This window comes from Sinocyclocheilus grahami, unplaced genomic scaffold, assembly GCF_001515645.1.
Source record: "Sinocyclocheilus grahami isolate Dianchi unplaced genomic scaffold, SAMN03320097.WGS_v1.1 scaffold341.1, whole genome shotgun sequence".
NCBI lineage: Eukaryota > Metazoa > Chordata > Actinopteri > Cypriniformes > Cyprinidae > Sinocyclocheilus > Sinocyclocheilus grahami.
In genome coordinates, this window is record NW_015505520.1 from 991,464 (window position 1) to 1,008,766 (window position 17,303).

General features: G+C 36.3%; 1 protein-coding gene across 1 annotated transcript in view; it reads left to right on the top strand.

The window, feature by feature from the left end:
- prmt3 (protein arginine methyltransferase 3) overlaps positions 1 to 17,303 on the top strand; it is a 53,603-nt gene that overhangs the window by 27,011 nt on the left and 9,289 nt on the right. The window contains exons 10-12 of the mRNA XM_016295834.1: positions 5,233 to 5,420; positions 8,341 to 8,427; positions 16,403 to 16,453. Coding sequence (XP_016151320.1) covers positions 5,233 to 5,420; positions 8,341 to 8,427; positions 16,403 to 16,453 — 326 coding nt within the window. The remainder of the gene's footprint in view (positions 1 to 5,232; positions 5,421 to 8,340; positions 8,428 to 16,402; positions 16,454 to 17,303) is intronic.

A 17,303-nucleotide genomic window follows, 5' to 3' on the forward strand; every position in this document is an offset into this window, starting at 1 on the left:
TAGATATTCGGTACAGCAGGGAAGAACTGCAGAATATACTGTCATTCAGATATTTTTAATATTATAAAATATTAAATACTGGCAATCAGTAGGCTAATTTCTAATGAAAATACCAATTTATATGACAGATTTTAATGTAGGCTTTTATTAATATGTAAACATTGAGAGGTAGCTAGTTACACTGGTAATTAAACAAAGTTTTGCTCACTCAGTGTATTTTTGATTTTACAGTTGGGTAATTTTGTTGCAGTAGCACGAGATAGCTTGATTTAAAACTTTGAATTGAATAAAAAATGACAAGGAGACTAAGCAGTTAATAATAAAATAAGAGCAAATAAAGAAATTACTAATGATAGCACAAATAAAAAATAACGATAGGCCTACAAATGAAATAATTAGTTTTTCAGGTAGGTCTAACACACGGGCTATTAAGAGATTTTTTTTTTACCAATTATCAAAATAATGTTTAATCCTAGAAAGCTATTATTATCAGAGGACACATGAGCATAACGGTAAGCAGATCAATGAATGAGAGGGCAGCATTACCAGAGTTGCCCATTTACCCCACCATGTTACAGCACAGTAGGGCTATTGCAAACAGAAACAATACTGTACTACATAGATGTTTCCTGTCAGCTTGATTTTTGAGTGGACTTTGCTGTTCCGATGAGCATGAACAGTATATGAGTGGAGCACTCACATGGGCCGTGAGCGACTGAGCAGAGCACACACACGCATAGACCGGGATAACAAGCAGAGCGTCACACCACGTGAAAGTGAATCCTGAGCGGTGAACTAATTTTCGGCAGGCGGAATTTCAGTGCATCTCTAATTATTGGCGACATCAGAAATGGTTATTATATAATAGCTGCTTTTTTTAACATTTTAGCAATTTAAAAATTAAAAAAAAGGATTATTTTACACGGCACCCCTGCTCTCGACAGACGGCACCCCGGTTGGGAAACACTGCTTTAAACTACTTAAACAACTTATTTAAACTACTTAAAGACTCTTGACTCTACTGTATAGATAGATAGATAATATTTTTAAAAAGTAATATTTTTATTTTCAAATATTCTTTAAGTATTATAAAAATCATTTAAAGTATTTAAATTACTTCAAGACTTTTCAAAGTATTTTAAAACTATTGTTACTTATTTTAAAAAAAGTCAGCTGCACTACAAGAAATTGCTTGTGAGACCACTTCTCATTCCTGTGTTGGAGTATTTCCTATTTAAGCAGGAAATTGAAGAAAAAAACTAGGCAGTTGGCTTCATTTACATCACATCCATGATCTATTTATACTTAACAGATGCATTTGGTATTAGGGGGAGGGAAATTGTCATTCTAGTGGGCATTTTATTGGTCAAAAATATGTTGCATGTAGGATATGTCATCAACATTTTTCCAGAAAAAGTAATGCTGAACATTTAAAATCCATAAATCTGCTAGGAAAGCCAAAAACGGGAGAGGCACAGGCTGAATGGCACTGAATCGTTCAGTGAGGCAGCGTGTTTCTATTTTTCAGCTCAGTCGGAAAGCCTGCAGCCATGTATAACTGGTGTGAAGCAGATTGATATAATCATGTGGCAGCTCTGCACTGTGTCAGATCAACATTACTTACCCCTGCCACTATAACCTCATTTCTCCCTCTCTCTCTTCTTTCATCTCTCCTTTATACCTCATATTAGTAACCTCTCTCTTCATCCCGAAACGTGGACTGAGCTTTCGCTCTCTCATCACTAGATGCTTTTTTTCCACACCCTGTTCCCACTACCCTCTTCACGGCTGCCCTCAAGAGGAGCTGGAGGGGGGTGCTTGACAAACGGGCCATGAGCACCGAGTCGAGAAGGACGCAGATGTCAAAGCTATGAATCTTGGGACACTGCCTCCCCCTCGTCCCTCTTCTCTCTCTCTCTCTCTCTCTAGCCTCCACTCCCTGCTCAGGTGCGGGACGGTCCCATGTAGCACCCAATCAGCGCTCACCTGCGTCTCCCAAGACAATCACTCATAGCTTTACTAATCAGAGAAAATGAAGTGACAAATCCACTCCAGGTGTGTGCATGTGTGGTTTTTCACCCTACGTGGCACTCACAGGGTCACAGCAAAGGCTTTAAGAAAAAGGCTGGAGGTTATAACTCACCAGCCACGATCCTGTCACATGGGAGACGAGATTTTGATGGCACACACTTTATTATGGCACGTGAGAGTGATTGTGCACCCTTAACCCTTGATTAAAGGTCAGACAAAGTTGGTGAGATATAGTCCATCATGGATTTCTGTCTCTTGGAGCTTGTCTAGAACAGAGTTAATGGTACTGTCTGATCTGAAATAGCTGTTTTTGATTTTTTTGTAGGTCTCACTGTTGCACCCATAACGTCTAACTACTAGAAACATTAAGAGGATTTCCATGCCTGTGTTTTATTATGTAATATCATCAAATATTAATAGAACATTATACATATATTCTTATATATTCAAAAGTTTGGGGTTGGTAAGATTTTTTCAAATGTTTTTTTTAAAGGAAGTCTCTTGGTCTCACCAAGGTTGCATTCATTTGATCAAAAGAACATTAAAAACCGTAATATTTTGAAATATTATTACAATTTAAAATAACTGCTTTCTGTTTGAATATATATTGAAATGTAATTTATTCCTGTGATACAAAGCTGTATTTTCAGCATAATTACTCCAGTCTTCAGTGTCACATGATCCTTCAGAAATCATTCTAATATGCTGATTTGCTGCTCAAGAAACATTTCTTATTATTATCAATGTTGAAATCAGTTATCTTGCGTAATATTTTTGTAAAAAAAAAAAATTCTGTTTTCTTTGATGAATAAAAAGGTCAAAAGAACGGTGTTTATTTTTAAATAGATTTTTTTTGTAAATGTAAAAGTCTTTACAGTCACAGTTGATCAATTTTGTGTTTCCCTTTCTGAATAAAAGTATTAATTTCTTTAAAAAAAATATTACTGATTCCAAATTAATTGGATTTTTTTTCTGAATGGATATATATATTATACATATATTCTTTTTAGCTTTATTTAACCAGTTATGTCACTTAAAGATCGTTCACTTAAGATTAAATCCAAATGTACATTTATTTATTTATTTTTTACATTAATATTGTTTATACCTTTATATGGTACTAATTGTTTTAGCAGAAATATTTATGCATTTAGAGAAATGTCTAGTTGATTATTTGAAAAGAGTTAAATTATTTTTCCTTAAAGGGGTGGTTGATTGCGATTTCACTTTTTTAATGTTAGTTAGTGTGTAATGTTGCTGTTTGAGCATAAACAATATCTGCAAAGTTACGAAGCTGAAAGTTCAAAGCAAACAGAGATATCGTCTTTTAAAATTCTAGCAGTTTAATGCCTACAAAAATGGCTGGTAGGGACTACAACAAGTTACTTCCCGGGTTTGTGACATCACAAACCCAGATAAACCCCGCCCTCGGGAAAAGGCAAGAGGCCATGCTGCGCTGCTTTAGAGAAGAGGAAGAGAAAACTAGAGGTGCACGTAAAAATCTATTCATATATGAATCGTGATTCTGTCTTCTAACGATTCTAATGGATTCACAAGTTTCAAAATCAATGTTCTAAAGCAGCGGTTCTTAATACTGTTCCTCGTGTCCCCCGTGTTAGACGCGCACTAGAGGCGGTTTAGCCAATCACAACACACTGGGCTAGCTAACCAATCAGAGCCCATCGCCTATTTCTGAGGGAGGGGCTTCATAAAAGCAGGAAATTGATCAGCACGTTTCTCAGAGAAGGGACAGAGCGGTGTGGAATAAAGGTAAATTATGTGAAAAATAATGTGTTTCTTAAAAAACGAAGCATTAACACATGTTATACTGCACCCTATAAACACAATCAAGCCTAGAAAAAAAACACTGAACCACAACTTTAAATAAATTGGTTGGCTATTGAATCTTGAACTAGGTCATATAATATTCATTACATTCTTCAAAGATTTTTTACTAGTGCTACAGCCATTTACAACCAGCCATTTTTTTTTTAGAAAGAAATAGAAATTTGTAATTGATGCAATCACTTGTTTTTCTCAAGCACAGACAGAATGTTAACACATACATACAGTATAAGTGTGACCACTGTACGTAGCTTGTTTAGATTTTCTCCTGGAACGTGAAATAAACGCACTGCAGCTTTGAGTTTGTGTCTGATTGCCAAACGTAACAGACATTAAGAACTGATGAATGCAGAGTTTTTACGATTATGACCATCAGCTGAATTTAGATTTTTTGCCAGAAGCATGTGGCTGGTAACCATTAACATCATCACACAGGGACATTTACGATTGCTGGAAACGACTGAAACATTGCTGAAAGAGACAGTCAAGGCTGTGGTTTACCATTTCATGATAGATGTGCTCATTATTGCACATTTGTGTAAAGGATGAGGTCTAATACGCCCACACAGTGACCAGCCGTCTGTTATGCTTTAGCTATCAATTACATAAAACCACAATTTTTGTAAAAACTAGTCATATTTTTCGTTTTTAGTCATGTTAGGCTTTACTTGAAATGGTCTTTAGTTTGGTTGGATTTTCATCTGTGTATATTGAACACATTTACAGTTAAACTGTACTTGTTTGTAAAGTGTTTTGATTAGTGCATTAATCTTCCTTATGCCTTGTCATAATTGTGGTGCATTCAAACTGCTGTTTCCAAATAGTTTTGGAAGCTTTTCCTCCTTTTGCCGTCTTTGATTCGTGCCAGTGAGTTTGTTCAAACATTCAGAGCTGGTATATTTAATGACAACAAGTTAATATGCAGTCAAAGTTTACAAATGTAGGACATTTAATTGGAGTCATTTCGAGTTTAATGGACTCGAACCAGCATCCCTGGGAGCAGTATGGCCCAGATATGTCTAGATCATATGAGCAAACCACTGCACCAGAGATCTGAAAAGCTGCACATAAATCTTTTAATGGATGTGACATGGCTTAGTGGTTGAAGTTGTGGACCGGTAAGCCAAAGGTTGTGGGTTCAAACCCCAGAAGGTGTGATTCAGGAGCTCAATTCAGGATGGCCGTGGTAAAATATGTACTGTGAGCCACTTTGGATATGAAAGTGTCTGTTAAATGAAAAATGTTCTTGTCATGTGATGCATTGACTCATGAGGGCTTCGTTTGACTGTACATATATCAAATGTTAGCCCTGCAGTTTGTCTTTTACTCACTTTCATGTATCATCTTTCTTCTCAGTCTATCCAGACCACTGCAATATCAGCCTGGCGGCAGTGGGGGACACTCAGAAACACTGTGACCGCATTGCATTCTGGGACGATGTGTATGGCTTCAAGATGAGGTGTATGAAGAAGGCTGTGATACCAGAGGCAGTTGTGGAGGTGTTGAAGCCTGGGACGGTCATTTCAGAGCCTGCAGTGATTAAGGTAAAGGGAGAAACCATATTAGGGTCTTTCTAGAAAAGTCTAAAGGGAATTATCAGCTAAATGATTAGTTAAGTCTGAATGTCCCCTTGGGGATCAGTGAAGTGTGTCATCTATCAAGGTTTAATAGTGTGTCTTCAGGTAAAACATACTATCTTTTGTGCTTGTGATGTTGAATTGGATAAAACCGTGCTAAATGAACATGTAAATGTTCAAATATTCATAATATTCAGCATAATATTCATTTTAAATAATATCACAGCACAGATGGTTTGGGCCACATACACTACTGTACAAAGGTTTGGGGTCGTGTTTTTTTATTTTTTTAAAGAAATTAATACTTTTATTCACAAGGATGCATTAAATTGTGACATTAAAGACATTTATTATTTCTATTTGAAATAAATGCTGTTCTTTTGAACTTTCTATTCATCAAAGAATCTGGAATTATAATGTATCACAGTTTCCATAAAATATTAAGCCGGATCATTTTTTCAACATTGATGATAATTAAATATTTCTTGAGCACCAAATCAGCTTGCTAAAATGATTTCTGAAGGATCGTGCGACACTGAAGACTGGAGTAATGATGCTGAAAATTCAGCTTTGCTATAACAGGAATAAATTACATTTTAAAAGATATTAAAATAGAAAACAACTTTTTAAAATTTTAATATTATTTCACAATATCACTGTTTTTGCTGTATTTTTTATCAAATAAATGCAGCCTTGGTCAGCATAAGATACTTTTTTCAAAAACTGAGTAAGTTTTTGAAAAGTAAAACTTACTCAGCCCAAACCTTTGAATGTAGTGGACCTCAATTCTAGATATTAAAATGATAGTTTACCCAAAAAATGAAAATTGTCATAATTTACTGATCCTCATGTTATTCCGAACCTTTATAACTTTCTATAAAACACCAATAGAGAATTTTTAGAAAATGTCCAAGCTGATCTTTTCCATACAACAAAAGTTGGTGATGATTTATACTGTGGTGCTTTCATTTTTGGGTGAACTATCCTTACACATTCAACTAATATTTTACTAATCCCTTCTTTTTAACTATATAATGGCTTCTGTCTTATTGGATTTGGTACAAATCATTAGATCACCTGAATCCCTAATTAATTGAGTCTGGGCTGGACAGAAAGCCAATTTCCTGTGTTGTGGCCTTGTTTTGAGACAGATGGATGAGGGGAAAGAACATAGGTAGGATCAAGGCAGAAGATGAAGAGAAGGGAGTGACAGATTGTGAGCGAGCGAGAGAGACGTGAGAGAGGAAGTAAAAGCTTCATAGAGACCGTCTGTGACAGAATGGCTGATTGATTATTCTAATCCTTGTTTAACGTTCTCTTTAGTAAACTTCATTACTTACCACTGCCATGGCCTTGGGTTCACTTACAAACACACATAATGTTGTGTTTATTAATTTTGCTTAATGGAGTTTTTCCTTAAACCTGCTTTAGTGTCATCCATCTTACAAAAGTTTTGTTTAAAAAAATATTTAAGGGAAAGATGCCACCAATGAATCTGAATACTCTGAAATGAACACTTATGAAGAGAGCTTCTGTATACTAGCATTGGGAAGTGTGAGAAAACAGTAGATCCATATTTTGACTAGATTGAACACAAAGTGTAATATTTTTTTCAATTTCCAATATACCTTTTCTTATTAGAAAAACTGACCAGTTTTTGACCAATACCCATATGTTCAACCATGGGAACTAAATTTCATTGTATTCCCTGACCTTGATCATAAAATGGTTCAAACTTAAGCAATAATGAAAATTCAGTGCACAAATCAATCTTTTCCTGTCTGTGCAGAAACATTGCACATCTTTCTTCCATTATCTCACTGATCCACCCCAATAACCATCCATTTAATGGTGGTCAGAGTTGTATTAAATGAACACATTCTAGCATGGAATTCTCTTACAATGTTTAATGGCACGTCTTCCACTTAAACTTGTCACATTCACTGCTTTATTTTATTTAAAGTTTTTTTTAATCATATTATCATGCAGATATATGTAATTGTCTTAAATGAAAGTATTTTGTTGTGAACAACAAATTGCTGGTTTGTTGTTCACATTCATTCGTTATCAGGAATAGTTCTCCCAAAAATGAAAATTTGCTCACCTTCAGGCTAGCCAAGGCATAAATGAGTTTGTTTCTTCATTGGAACAAATTTGGAGAAATTCAGCATTTCATCACTTGTTCACCAATGGATCCTCTACAGTGAATGGGTGCCGTCAGAATGAAAGTCCAAACAGCTGATAAAAACATCACAATAATCCACAAGTAATCCACACCACTCAAGTCCATGCTTGTAAGAAACAAATCCATCAAGATGTTTTTGCTTTCTCCAGTGAAAAGTCATATTGTCTAAATCAGGAGAGAAATATGCAGATCAAGCACTGTTTACAAGCGAAAACAGTTCTAAACGAGTATTGTTATTTGATTTTGATGTAAGAGGACAAAGGGGATGGACATTTTCACTGGAGGAATTATTATTATAAATTTTAGAATGATGGATTTATTACAAACATGCAGCTTTTCACTTCACAGTGTTAATTGATGGACTGTTTGGAGTCGTGATCTGTTTGGACTCTCATTCTGACGGCACCCATTCACTGCAAAGGATCCATTGGTGAGCAAGTGATGTAATGCTGCATTTCTCCAAATCTGTTCCGATGAAGAAACAAAATCATCTACATCTTAGGATGGCCTGAGGGTGGGTATTATTTTCAGCAAATTTTCATTTTTGGGTGAACTGTTCCTTGAAGTTGAAACACTATAATAAAAAAAGTTATTAACATCATAAGACAAAGTTGACTGTATGGTTTCTTTGTTATATAAAATGGAATGGCATGGCTGTAATATTTTTATGAAACAAATATATTTTTTGTGACCCCTCTCTAGACTATTGACTGTGGCTCTGTGACTGTGTCTGAGCTAGAGTTCACTGTAGACTTCAGCTTGAAGATAACGGCCTGCACCTTCTGTACAGTGAGTAGATCCAACTTCTAACACACACACAAACCCATTTACCAACAAACTCGCAAACAAACCGTGATTATTGCACACACACTTACACACACTTCAATCTTCAGTGCTAATCAAGGTTGTCAGGTGTGAAGATTAATTAGGAGTGGGAAGATGGATTGACCATTTGATTGTCTGGCATGGGTCAGGGAGCTCAGACATCAGTCTGGTTTGATGGACAGACAGGTTTTCTTACACGTGAATGTAACGACAGACAGTGAAAAGTTTAATTTAATTATTTCATGGCATAAGTTCAACCAAAGGTCTCCAAGTGTTAAGATCAAATAGAGTTAAAGAGCATTACAGGAATATTTTGCTCAATCGCATGTCATTCTAGTACTGTTAAACAAAAAGGTTCATTTTGAAAATAGTCATGCAGCTCTTGTCCCATTGAATAACTACCATTGTGGCCATGTTTGTCAAGCTCCAAAAAGGACATAAAGCTTCCATAAAAGTAGATTGTATGACTTCTAACAAATGACAAAAATAATCAGTTTCCACAAAAATATTAAGCAGCACAACTGTTTTCAACATTGATAATAATAATAAATGTTTCTTGAGCAGCAAATCAGCATATTAGAATGATTTCTGAAGGATCATGTGACACTGAACACTGGAGTAATGATGCTGAAAATTCAGCTTTGCATCACAGGAATATATTACATTTTAAAATATACTAACAGAGAAAACAGTTCTTTTTAAATTATAATATATGTGATATAATATTGATTGTAATATAATTGTAATGTTTCACAATAACTGTTTTGCTGTATTTTTGATCAAATAAATGCAGTCCAAGTCCTCAGAACCTGTACAATAGCTTTGTGTCAATAGTTACTGAAGTTCATCTTCATTGTAGAATACATTTGTCGATTCAACTTAATCGAGCTGGTGCGATGCAGTCATTTATGACACATGCAAGAACCAATGCCTTTAAAAGGGTCATTAGGACTATTTCTGTGGTGCTTTTTGGTTTTAGTGGATTTTGAACAACCTCTTTTGAATGAAGCAGAGCAGCATGAACATTCTTGAGAGTTTCTTCTTTTGTGCTTCGTTGAAAAGTAACATCATACAGGTTTAGTACAACAGGAGGGTGACTAAATTAATTTCTGCATGAACTATTCCTTTTGAGACAATATGGTCCTTGTTTCTAGCTATATTGTTTGCAAGGTCACCATTCGTGCCGGGTGTACTTTCTGGCGAGAGAGAGTACATGTTTGTATTTGTCAGTGAAAGAGAGAGACTTGGTGAGAGACGGACCAAAAAAAGCAACTGAAATTTCAAATGCAATTTTTCTTTTGTCCAAGCATTATTGTTCCTGCTTCTTTGTTATAGCTTTTATAGATTAATCAATACTGTATTATTATCTCCCTTCCCCTCTCCGAGTTACTCTGAATTTAATGGCGTTTGTAAACATCATCTCATTTTTCTGCTGCTCTCCAGTAATGGAAAAGCACATCCCGATTTCCTCCCTGTTTAAAAACTTCTATTTTTATATATTAGGCAGGTACAAGCAATTTGCAGATTTGAAATATACTTGAATTTAATGAGGAAAATTCCGTTTATAGTCATAGATTGGATTCAGCTCCCTATTTTGCACTGCTTTGTCATGTAATTATGGAGGCACCCCAAAAATGAAGGGAAAATGCTGTCGTCCTCATGATTGAGTGCATGGACTTATTCTCCTGCCGACAGTCCATTCATCACATCAGGCTGCCTAACCTTGCATTAAATGAACAGCGCTACCCTGCGCTCTCGTGCTCGGCCGGCGGAAGACAAATAACGCTCGCTCTTACAGTTGCACTGGCCCTCGGCTCACGTTGTCCACAGGGACGAAAGTCTCTCCTCTCTCTCTCTCTCTCTCTCTCTCTCTCTCTCTCTCTCAGTATCTCTCTTGCTTTCTCTTTCACCTCCCTCCAGAAAAAATGTGTCTCTCCTAAATGTGTCAGATTAATTTAGATCAATTCAGTATGTATCTTTAAGCTCACTTTTGGCCAAAGTAGTAGTAAGTGGGGTAAGCTGTGCCGCTTGTTTACTTTAGTTCCCTTCTTGGAATTAAAAATAAGATGGAGTAAAACTAACTGAAATAATATTTCAAATTCAGGATCTGTTTCGGAATAAGCAGTATTTCATGTGTGGATGGATAAGTTTGTGTCACATGAATAGTTTTTAAAATATATTAAAATAGAAAACAGTTCTTTTTAAATTAAAATACATATGTAATTAATATAATGCAAATTGTAATAGAATTATATTTCACAATAACTGTTTGATATTTCACAATAACTGTTTTTACTGTATACTGTTTTACTGTTTACTGTAAATGCAGACTTTGTGAGCATAAGATAATTATTTCAAAAACATTCAAAAAATGTACCAACCCCAAACTTTTGAACTGTAAGTATACAGTATATTCCAAGTCCTTTGAAACCGCATAATAGCGTTGTGTCAATAGTCACTGAAATTCATCTTTATTGTAGAATACAATTGTCTATTCCGTTTAATCGAGCTGGTACAATGCAGTCATTTGACATATGCAAGAACCAATAATGCCTTTTGCCTTTAAAAGGGTCATTTGGACTATTTCTGTGGTGCGTTTTGGTTTTGTTAGATCTTGAACAGCCTTTGTTGTAGGAAGCAGAGCAGCATGAACATTCTTGAGAGTTTTTTTCTATAATGCTTTATTGAAAAATAATATCATACAGGTTTAAAAGGGCATGAGAGTAATTTCTGTGTGAACTATTTCTTTCAAGAAAATATGTTTGCTAGAAAAACTCAGCTAACATTGAGGGCCTAGAGTTTTCTATGTTAGGTATAAAATGTTCATGGCACGTCTAGTGCACTGCAGTTGAAGCACATCTGAAGATGGTTTTGCGTACTGTTTGCGTCAGTGGTGATTTGCCCTAAGGACACTTTGTTACATCAAGCTGTGACAAGAACAATACTGGTAATGATCATACAGTGTGTGGGGGGAAAATAAAGAGGGATAATGCTTGTTTTCTCCTTATTTGTAAAATGTCAATGCAGACAAAGCAATGGGTAGAAGTCAGTTATAAGGACTCTAAGTACTAGTAGTAATTAGCAAGTCCTAAGTAATTTAAAAAATGTGCTCAACTTATAATTGGAAGTTATGATAGGATGTTTAAATTGTGCAACTTTACAGTGTAAAAAAAAATTAAATTTCAAATTAATGCTCTTTTGATGTACTTTTGAACTTTCTGTTCAAGAAGTATCACAGTTTCCACAAAAACATAAGCAGCACAATTGATTTTAATATAGATCAAAGTTTCTTGAGCACCAAATCAGCATATTAGAATGATTTCTGAAGGATCATGTGACACTGAAGACTGAAATAATGGCTGCTGAAAATTCAGCTTGGCCAATACAGGAATAAATTACATTTTAAAATATATTAGAGTAGAAATCAGTTCTTTTAAATTGCAATAATATTTCCCATTATTACTGATTTTAGTGTATTTTTTATCAAATAAATGCAGCCTTGGTGAGCAAAAGAGACTTTGAAAAACATTTTACAAATCTTACGGACCCCAAACATTTAAACAATGGTGGTTGTGTAATAAAATGTTAGTTATTAACAACATCACTGTTTGCATCATGCATATCATTTCTGTTAAAAAGTGCAGTGACGTCCTGAAATGTGCTCATCCTGCATTTCTGATGGCTTCAGAGACTGACTCGACATTTCCAGTGAACGAACACTGGGGCAATGTTGACAGTCGCACAACTCTATGTAGCCAAATCCCTGGACTGGGGAGCTGCTGACTCTTTGGATGAAATCAAGTCAGTAGAGTTTCAGTATAGATGATCAGTGTGGTACAGTATATGTTCATTTTATGCAAATTACACTTTCTTTGTACATACAAGTTACTCTTTGTTAGTTCTGGACCTCCAGTAGTTGCCGTAAAGCAGTAGTAATTGTAATTTAGCAAATGCTTTTATTTAAAGTGACTATTAAGCTCTGAATGTAATCAAGCCTATTTTTTACTTTCTTATAATAAAAAATGCCCCAAAGTAATTAAAAAGAGGTTACTGTATATGCATGGTAGTTTATCAGCAGGGACGTAAAGTTTTGAGTACAAGCAATTCTTACTGTATTTTTGTTGCTGTTGCTCTGGTGGGCACATTATGACTTTCATTGGCATGAAAAAACATCCAAGCCAACTTGTTTTAACAGATCAGTATGTACAGGAGTGCTTAAATATTATTGAGAGAAATGTGTGAGAAACAAAGATTTTGGGAGAAAGATGCAGATACATTTTGGAAAACTTTTTCACAGTGGCTGTAAAATCAAGTTAACCGTGTCATTGCCATACCAATTGACACATGTTTTGCATTGTAATGTGCTCATAGGGGGCAGTCGTGGCCTTATGGTTAGAGAGTCGGTCTTGGAACCCGAAGGTCGCGGGTTCGAGTCTACTGTTCGAGTTACTTGACTCTGACCCCCTTGTTTTCAGTGCGCATCTTCTTTTGCCGGGTTTCTGTTGACATTTTTGGGCAATTTGCGCTGACAAAAAGGATGAACCCGTTTAAAGCAAAGCGTTTGGAGATGCAGAAGTCCCAGCAGAGTCAAACTAGAGCTGTGATGTCAGTAGTGTACAAACCCAAACTGTTCTTGATGTCACTTCATTGTTGATTTTACCAGGCTGGAGGAAGGTATTGCATTTGCCCAAATACCCATATGGCTAATCCAGTCCTGAATTTTACAGTACGTTTTATTGTCTGGACTATCTATTTTAGGTAAAATGTTTTTATTATACAGTGCACAGCATAAATGAGTACACCCCCTCTGATCAAATATAAAAGATGTATTTTCTTAATGATCACTAATATAATTCATAGAAAGATTGAAATGTATTAAACATATTCTTAATAAAAACAGAGAAATACATGCCATTAATATCTAATATCTAAAATAAGAAACTTTTTTGTCAATTTTTGTTTAAATGAAGGATAGCATAATTGAGTACAACCTAGATTTAATTCAACCAAGTGCAATATTCTAGAACTTAATATGTCCTCCATAACTCTAAGTACACTGCCCCTGACCCTTCTTGGCACTGAGTGTACAAGCTCATGACAAATTTTCACATCTGTGCTGTTTAACTCCTGGAGGACGACCTCCATAAATGCTCTGGTCTTTAATGGGGAGTGTTGCTCAGCTCGTCTCTACAGAATCTCTCACAGCTGCTCAAGAGCATTAAGATTGAGTGAAATACATGTCCAATGAAGGAATTTCAACTCGGGAGAATGAATATCATCATTGTCATGTTAAAAAAAATGCCCAACAATGCAGAGAATGAGAAGAGGGTAGCATCTTAGCATTCATGACAGCGTTGATAAAGTTTTTTTTTTAGTTTTATTTGGTAACTTTCAGGAGGGTGTACTCATTTTTGCAACACAACATTTTATCACTTTGATAAGAAAATGGTATTTTCTTGAATCATTTTAACATTCTTCTTTGGTAACTGATCAAGCAGACTTGCTGGAATATTATATCTCTAAAAAAACCATAACATGTCTTCTAAGCAAATAGTAATTGCTGAATTTGTTACGTTTCAGAGGGGGTGTACTCATTTATGCTGTGCACTGTAGATCTAGATCAGAAATTGTAAATGTAGATCATATAGCACCATAACCAGTGGTTCTTCCATTGTTCATTAACACTGTTGACTATAATGGGACGCTCAGTTTTTGATGCTTTATTTCTACAAATTTCCTGAAATAGTATGAAGTAATTTTTAGTTACTTTTAAGACAAAAGTGTTGGAATCATCTCCTCGAAGAGAAGCAAGAAAGTCTGTATTTGTTCTGTTTTAACTACCACTTTTCTACAGCATTTCTGCCTCACTCTGTACTCCATTTCACTTTATGTAGGTGACTGTGAGTGTTCCTGCAGTAATGTCCTTCCCCTCTAATTAAACCCTGTATATTTGCTTCCAGTGCGGCGGAACGTCAACCTCCGACAGAAAAGCAGAATAACAGGAACGGGAGTTTCGTTGGCATTGGTGTGTGATGTGCACAGAATAAGGGGAGACGCTGGCTGGAGAAGGAGGAGGGGGGGAGCTCGAGGTGGTCGAGTGTGACGCCTTGCACGCGTGAATAAACCCCATCAAAAGCGCATTAGCTCTCCCTCCTCTGCAGCTCGCAGCATAATTGTATCTGGCTGCACCACGCTCTGCTCCGACATGATAGCGCTGGAAAGAGCTTGATGATGAATTGCTCCCCATTGGTGTTAGCGATGATGATAATTATTAATTTTCCCCCGACCTGTTCTCCAGGTAGACTCGTGCGCCTCCTCCTGGGCCGGGTAACAGCTCGCGCACATCACTTATCTCCGACATTTCCCGGGTGTGAAGGCTGAACACGTTGATGAGAATAAAAAGCCTCCGTTTCCACCATTTGTCCCCCTTTCCCCCACGCAACTCTGGCTTTTGTGTCTGCTCTTTCACTCCACCCTGGTACGTTAACGGGGGTGTTTTATTTCTGGCAGGGAGTTACTTGGCTCTGGCCCCCTTGTTTTCAGTGCGCGTCCTCTTTTGTCGGGTCCCTGTTTCTGTTGACATTTTTGGGCAATTTGCACTGACAAAAAGGATGAACCCATTTAAAGGAAAGCGTTTGGAGGTGCAGAAATGTTATATATAATATAAGGCAAAAATTATACATCACTTGCTGTTTTATAACAATTATGATTAATTATATAAAATTATGGGAAGATTATAGTTGAAAATAAAATGTTTTTAATACAGCGGTAGTGAATTAAAATATATATTGGTTATATTAAAATATAACCATATATTAATGTAATTGAGTATAATCCTTAAATTAATAATTTGTATTTAATTATTTAAAAGGACAAACAGCTTTTAAAAAGTAAAAAAAACATACTGTATATAAACCCGTATATATAAGCATTACATTTACTGTATTTATAAACTGTATATATAAAATATACTGTATATATATCAAATGTAATGTTAATTTCCACTGTTTTGCATTTCTGTTTTTAATACTGTTTTGTAAAATTGCCTATTGTAAACAAAGCCCATATGAAGGAATCACGCCGAAGAGAAGTTGTTTGTGGATGTGGTTCTAAAACCTTTATTATGTCGCTGTGGCTTTGTCCTCTTAAAGCTATTTTAACAGAAGAAGAGGAAGATTAATAGTTAGGTGCTCTGCTTCGGTTTGTAGGGGAGGGAGAGAGAGACACAGGCATTAAGCCAGAGCTATATTTCTCCCCACAAGGTCCCTGGGATACTTCAGGCAGAATGGCTCACATTATCACTGCAGTGTCCCCTGGGAGTTCACAGGGGACTGTTTTCTCTCTGTGTGTGTGTGTATGTGTGTGTGTGTGTGTGTGTGTGTGTGTATCCATCTGTGAGAAGATGTGTGCAGTGACACAGCTCAGTCATTCATTCGGGGAAATCCTCCTCAATTCACACCTTTCATGACTAAATAAATACTTTAGAAATATAAATTACTCATTTCAAGTGAATTGCTGTCTTTTGCTATTTGTAATTGCGTACAGTTACATATGGGAAATATTGTACTTGGAAACAATGTTAGTCATCAAAAGAGAAAGTTATGAAATGTTTGTCTCCAATCAATCATATTTATGAGCTGTTGTCTTCAGTGACAACAAAGTTCATGGCGTGCCAAATGACTCGCAAATCCACTCTTCCTAAGGAACTCAATAAGCAATTAGCCCTGGTTTGGTAATTATTGCTCCACATAATGTCTGATAATGTTCATTACAATATCTTTTTTATATGGAGCGTTTCCACAACACTGTGATTTTTTTTAATCACTTGTCAACATGTCTCTTTTTACCCTGTTTTGCTAATTGCTTCCTGCTGGCCCGAACACGTGTCAGCGTTTACCAGAATGTCATGTTCTAACCTCTCTCTCATATTTCATTCCAGGCCATCGTGGGCTATTTTGACATTTTCTTCGACAAGAGCTGCGGAAACAAGGTAAGCAATAGTGCTGTGCTGTTTAACAGCGAGCAATTGCGGTCACACCTTGCCGTTTTTTAGGCCCGAGGCAATCGCAATACAATCGCCAGCCTCTCATTCCTAAATGCTGAAATAAGCATTTGCCTTCCTCCAGTGGCCAACTGGAACAGGCAATGAAATAAGCTAAACTTATCAGCCACTGGGAGAGCAATCGTGCGCTGGGTTCTGATAATAGGAATTTAAGCAGGTGGATGTGGAGGGGTCTTGTGTCTTTTGTCCCATTTTTGATGTTTGAACACAGCATCTGAGTTTGTGTTAATGATCTGGTGGATAACCACATCAATTATGTTTGCTTTGGCCTGATTTGGTTTAAAGGAGCAATTGGTTTGTTTTCTGACCTGGTAAACTTAAAGCTGCAGTCCGTAAGTTTTGCCTCTTTGTCGCCATCTCTGTTTGAAAACCTGGAATTGCAGCTGTGTGCGGAATTATCTTCCCTGCGTGGGTTGTGAGTCGGCACGGCTCCAGCATGGATGAATCTAATGTTTTGAGGAGTATGTGTGGCAGTCAGTCACCGCACCGGTGTGGATATTTACTGTACTTCGCAATCACAGATTCTAGCCTTCGTCTTCGTCAAATAAGAATTTTCACCGTATATTGCCATCTGAACAAGTAAGTAACAAGTCTGCCACGTTTGTTCTGACCAACTGAGTATAAAAGCATTACAATAAATCGAGCTACCAATGGTGATTAAATCTAAAGATCAGTTAGCTCACATCACATCAAACCATGCAAATTATTATTATTATTATTGTTATATTTTATTCTCAAATTGTTAATGTTAACAACATCAGCATTACGTGACTATGTG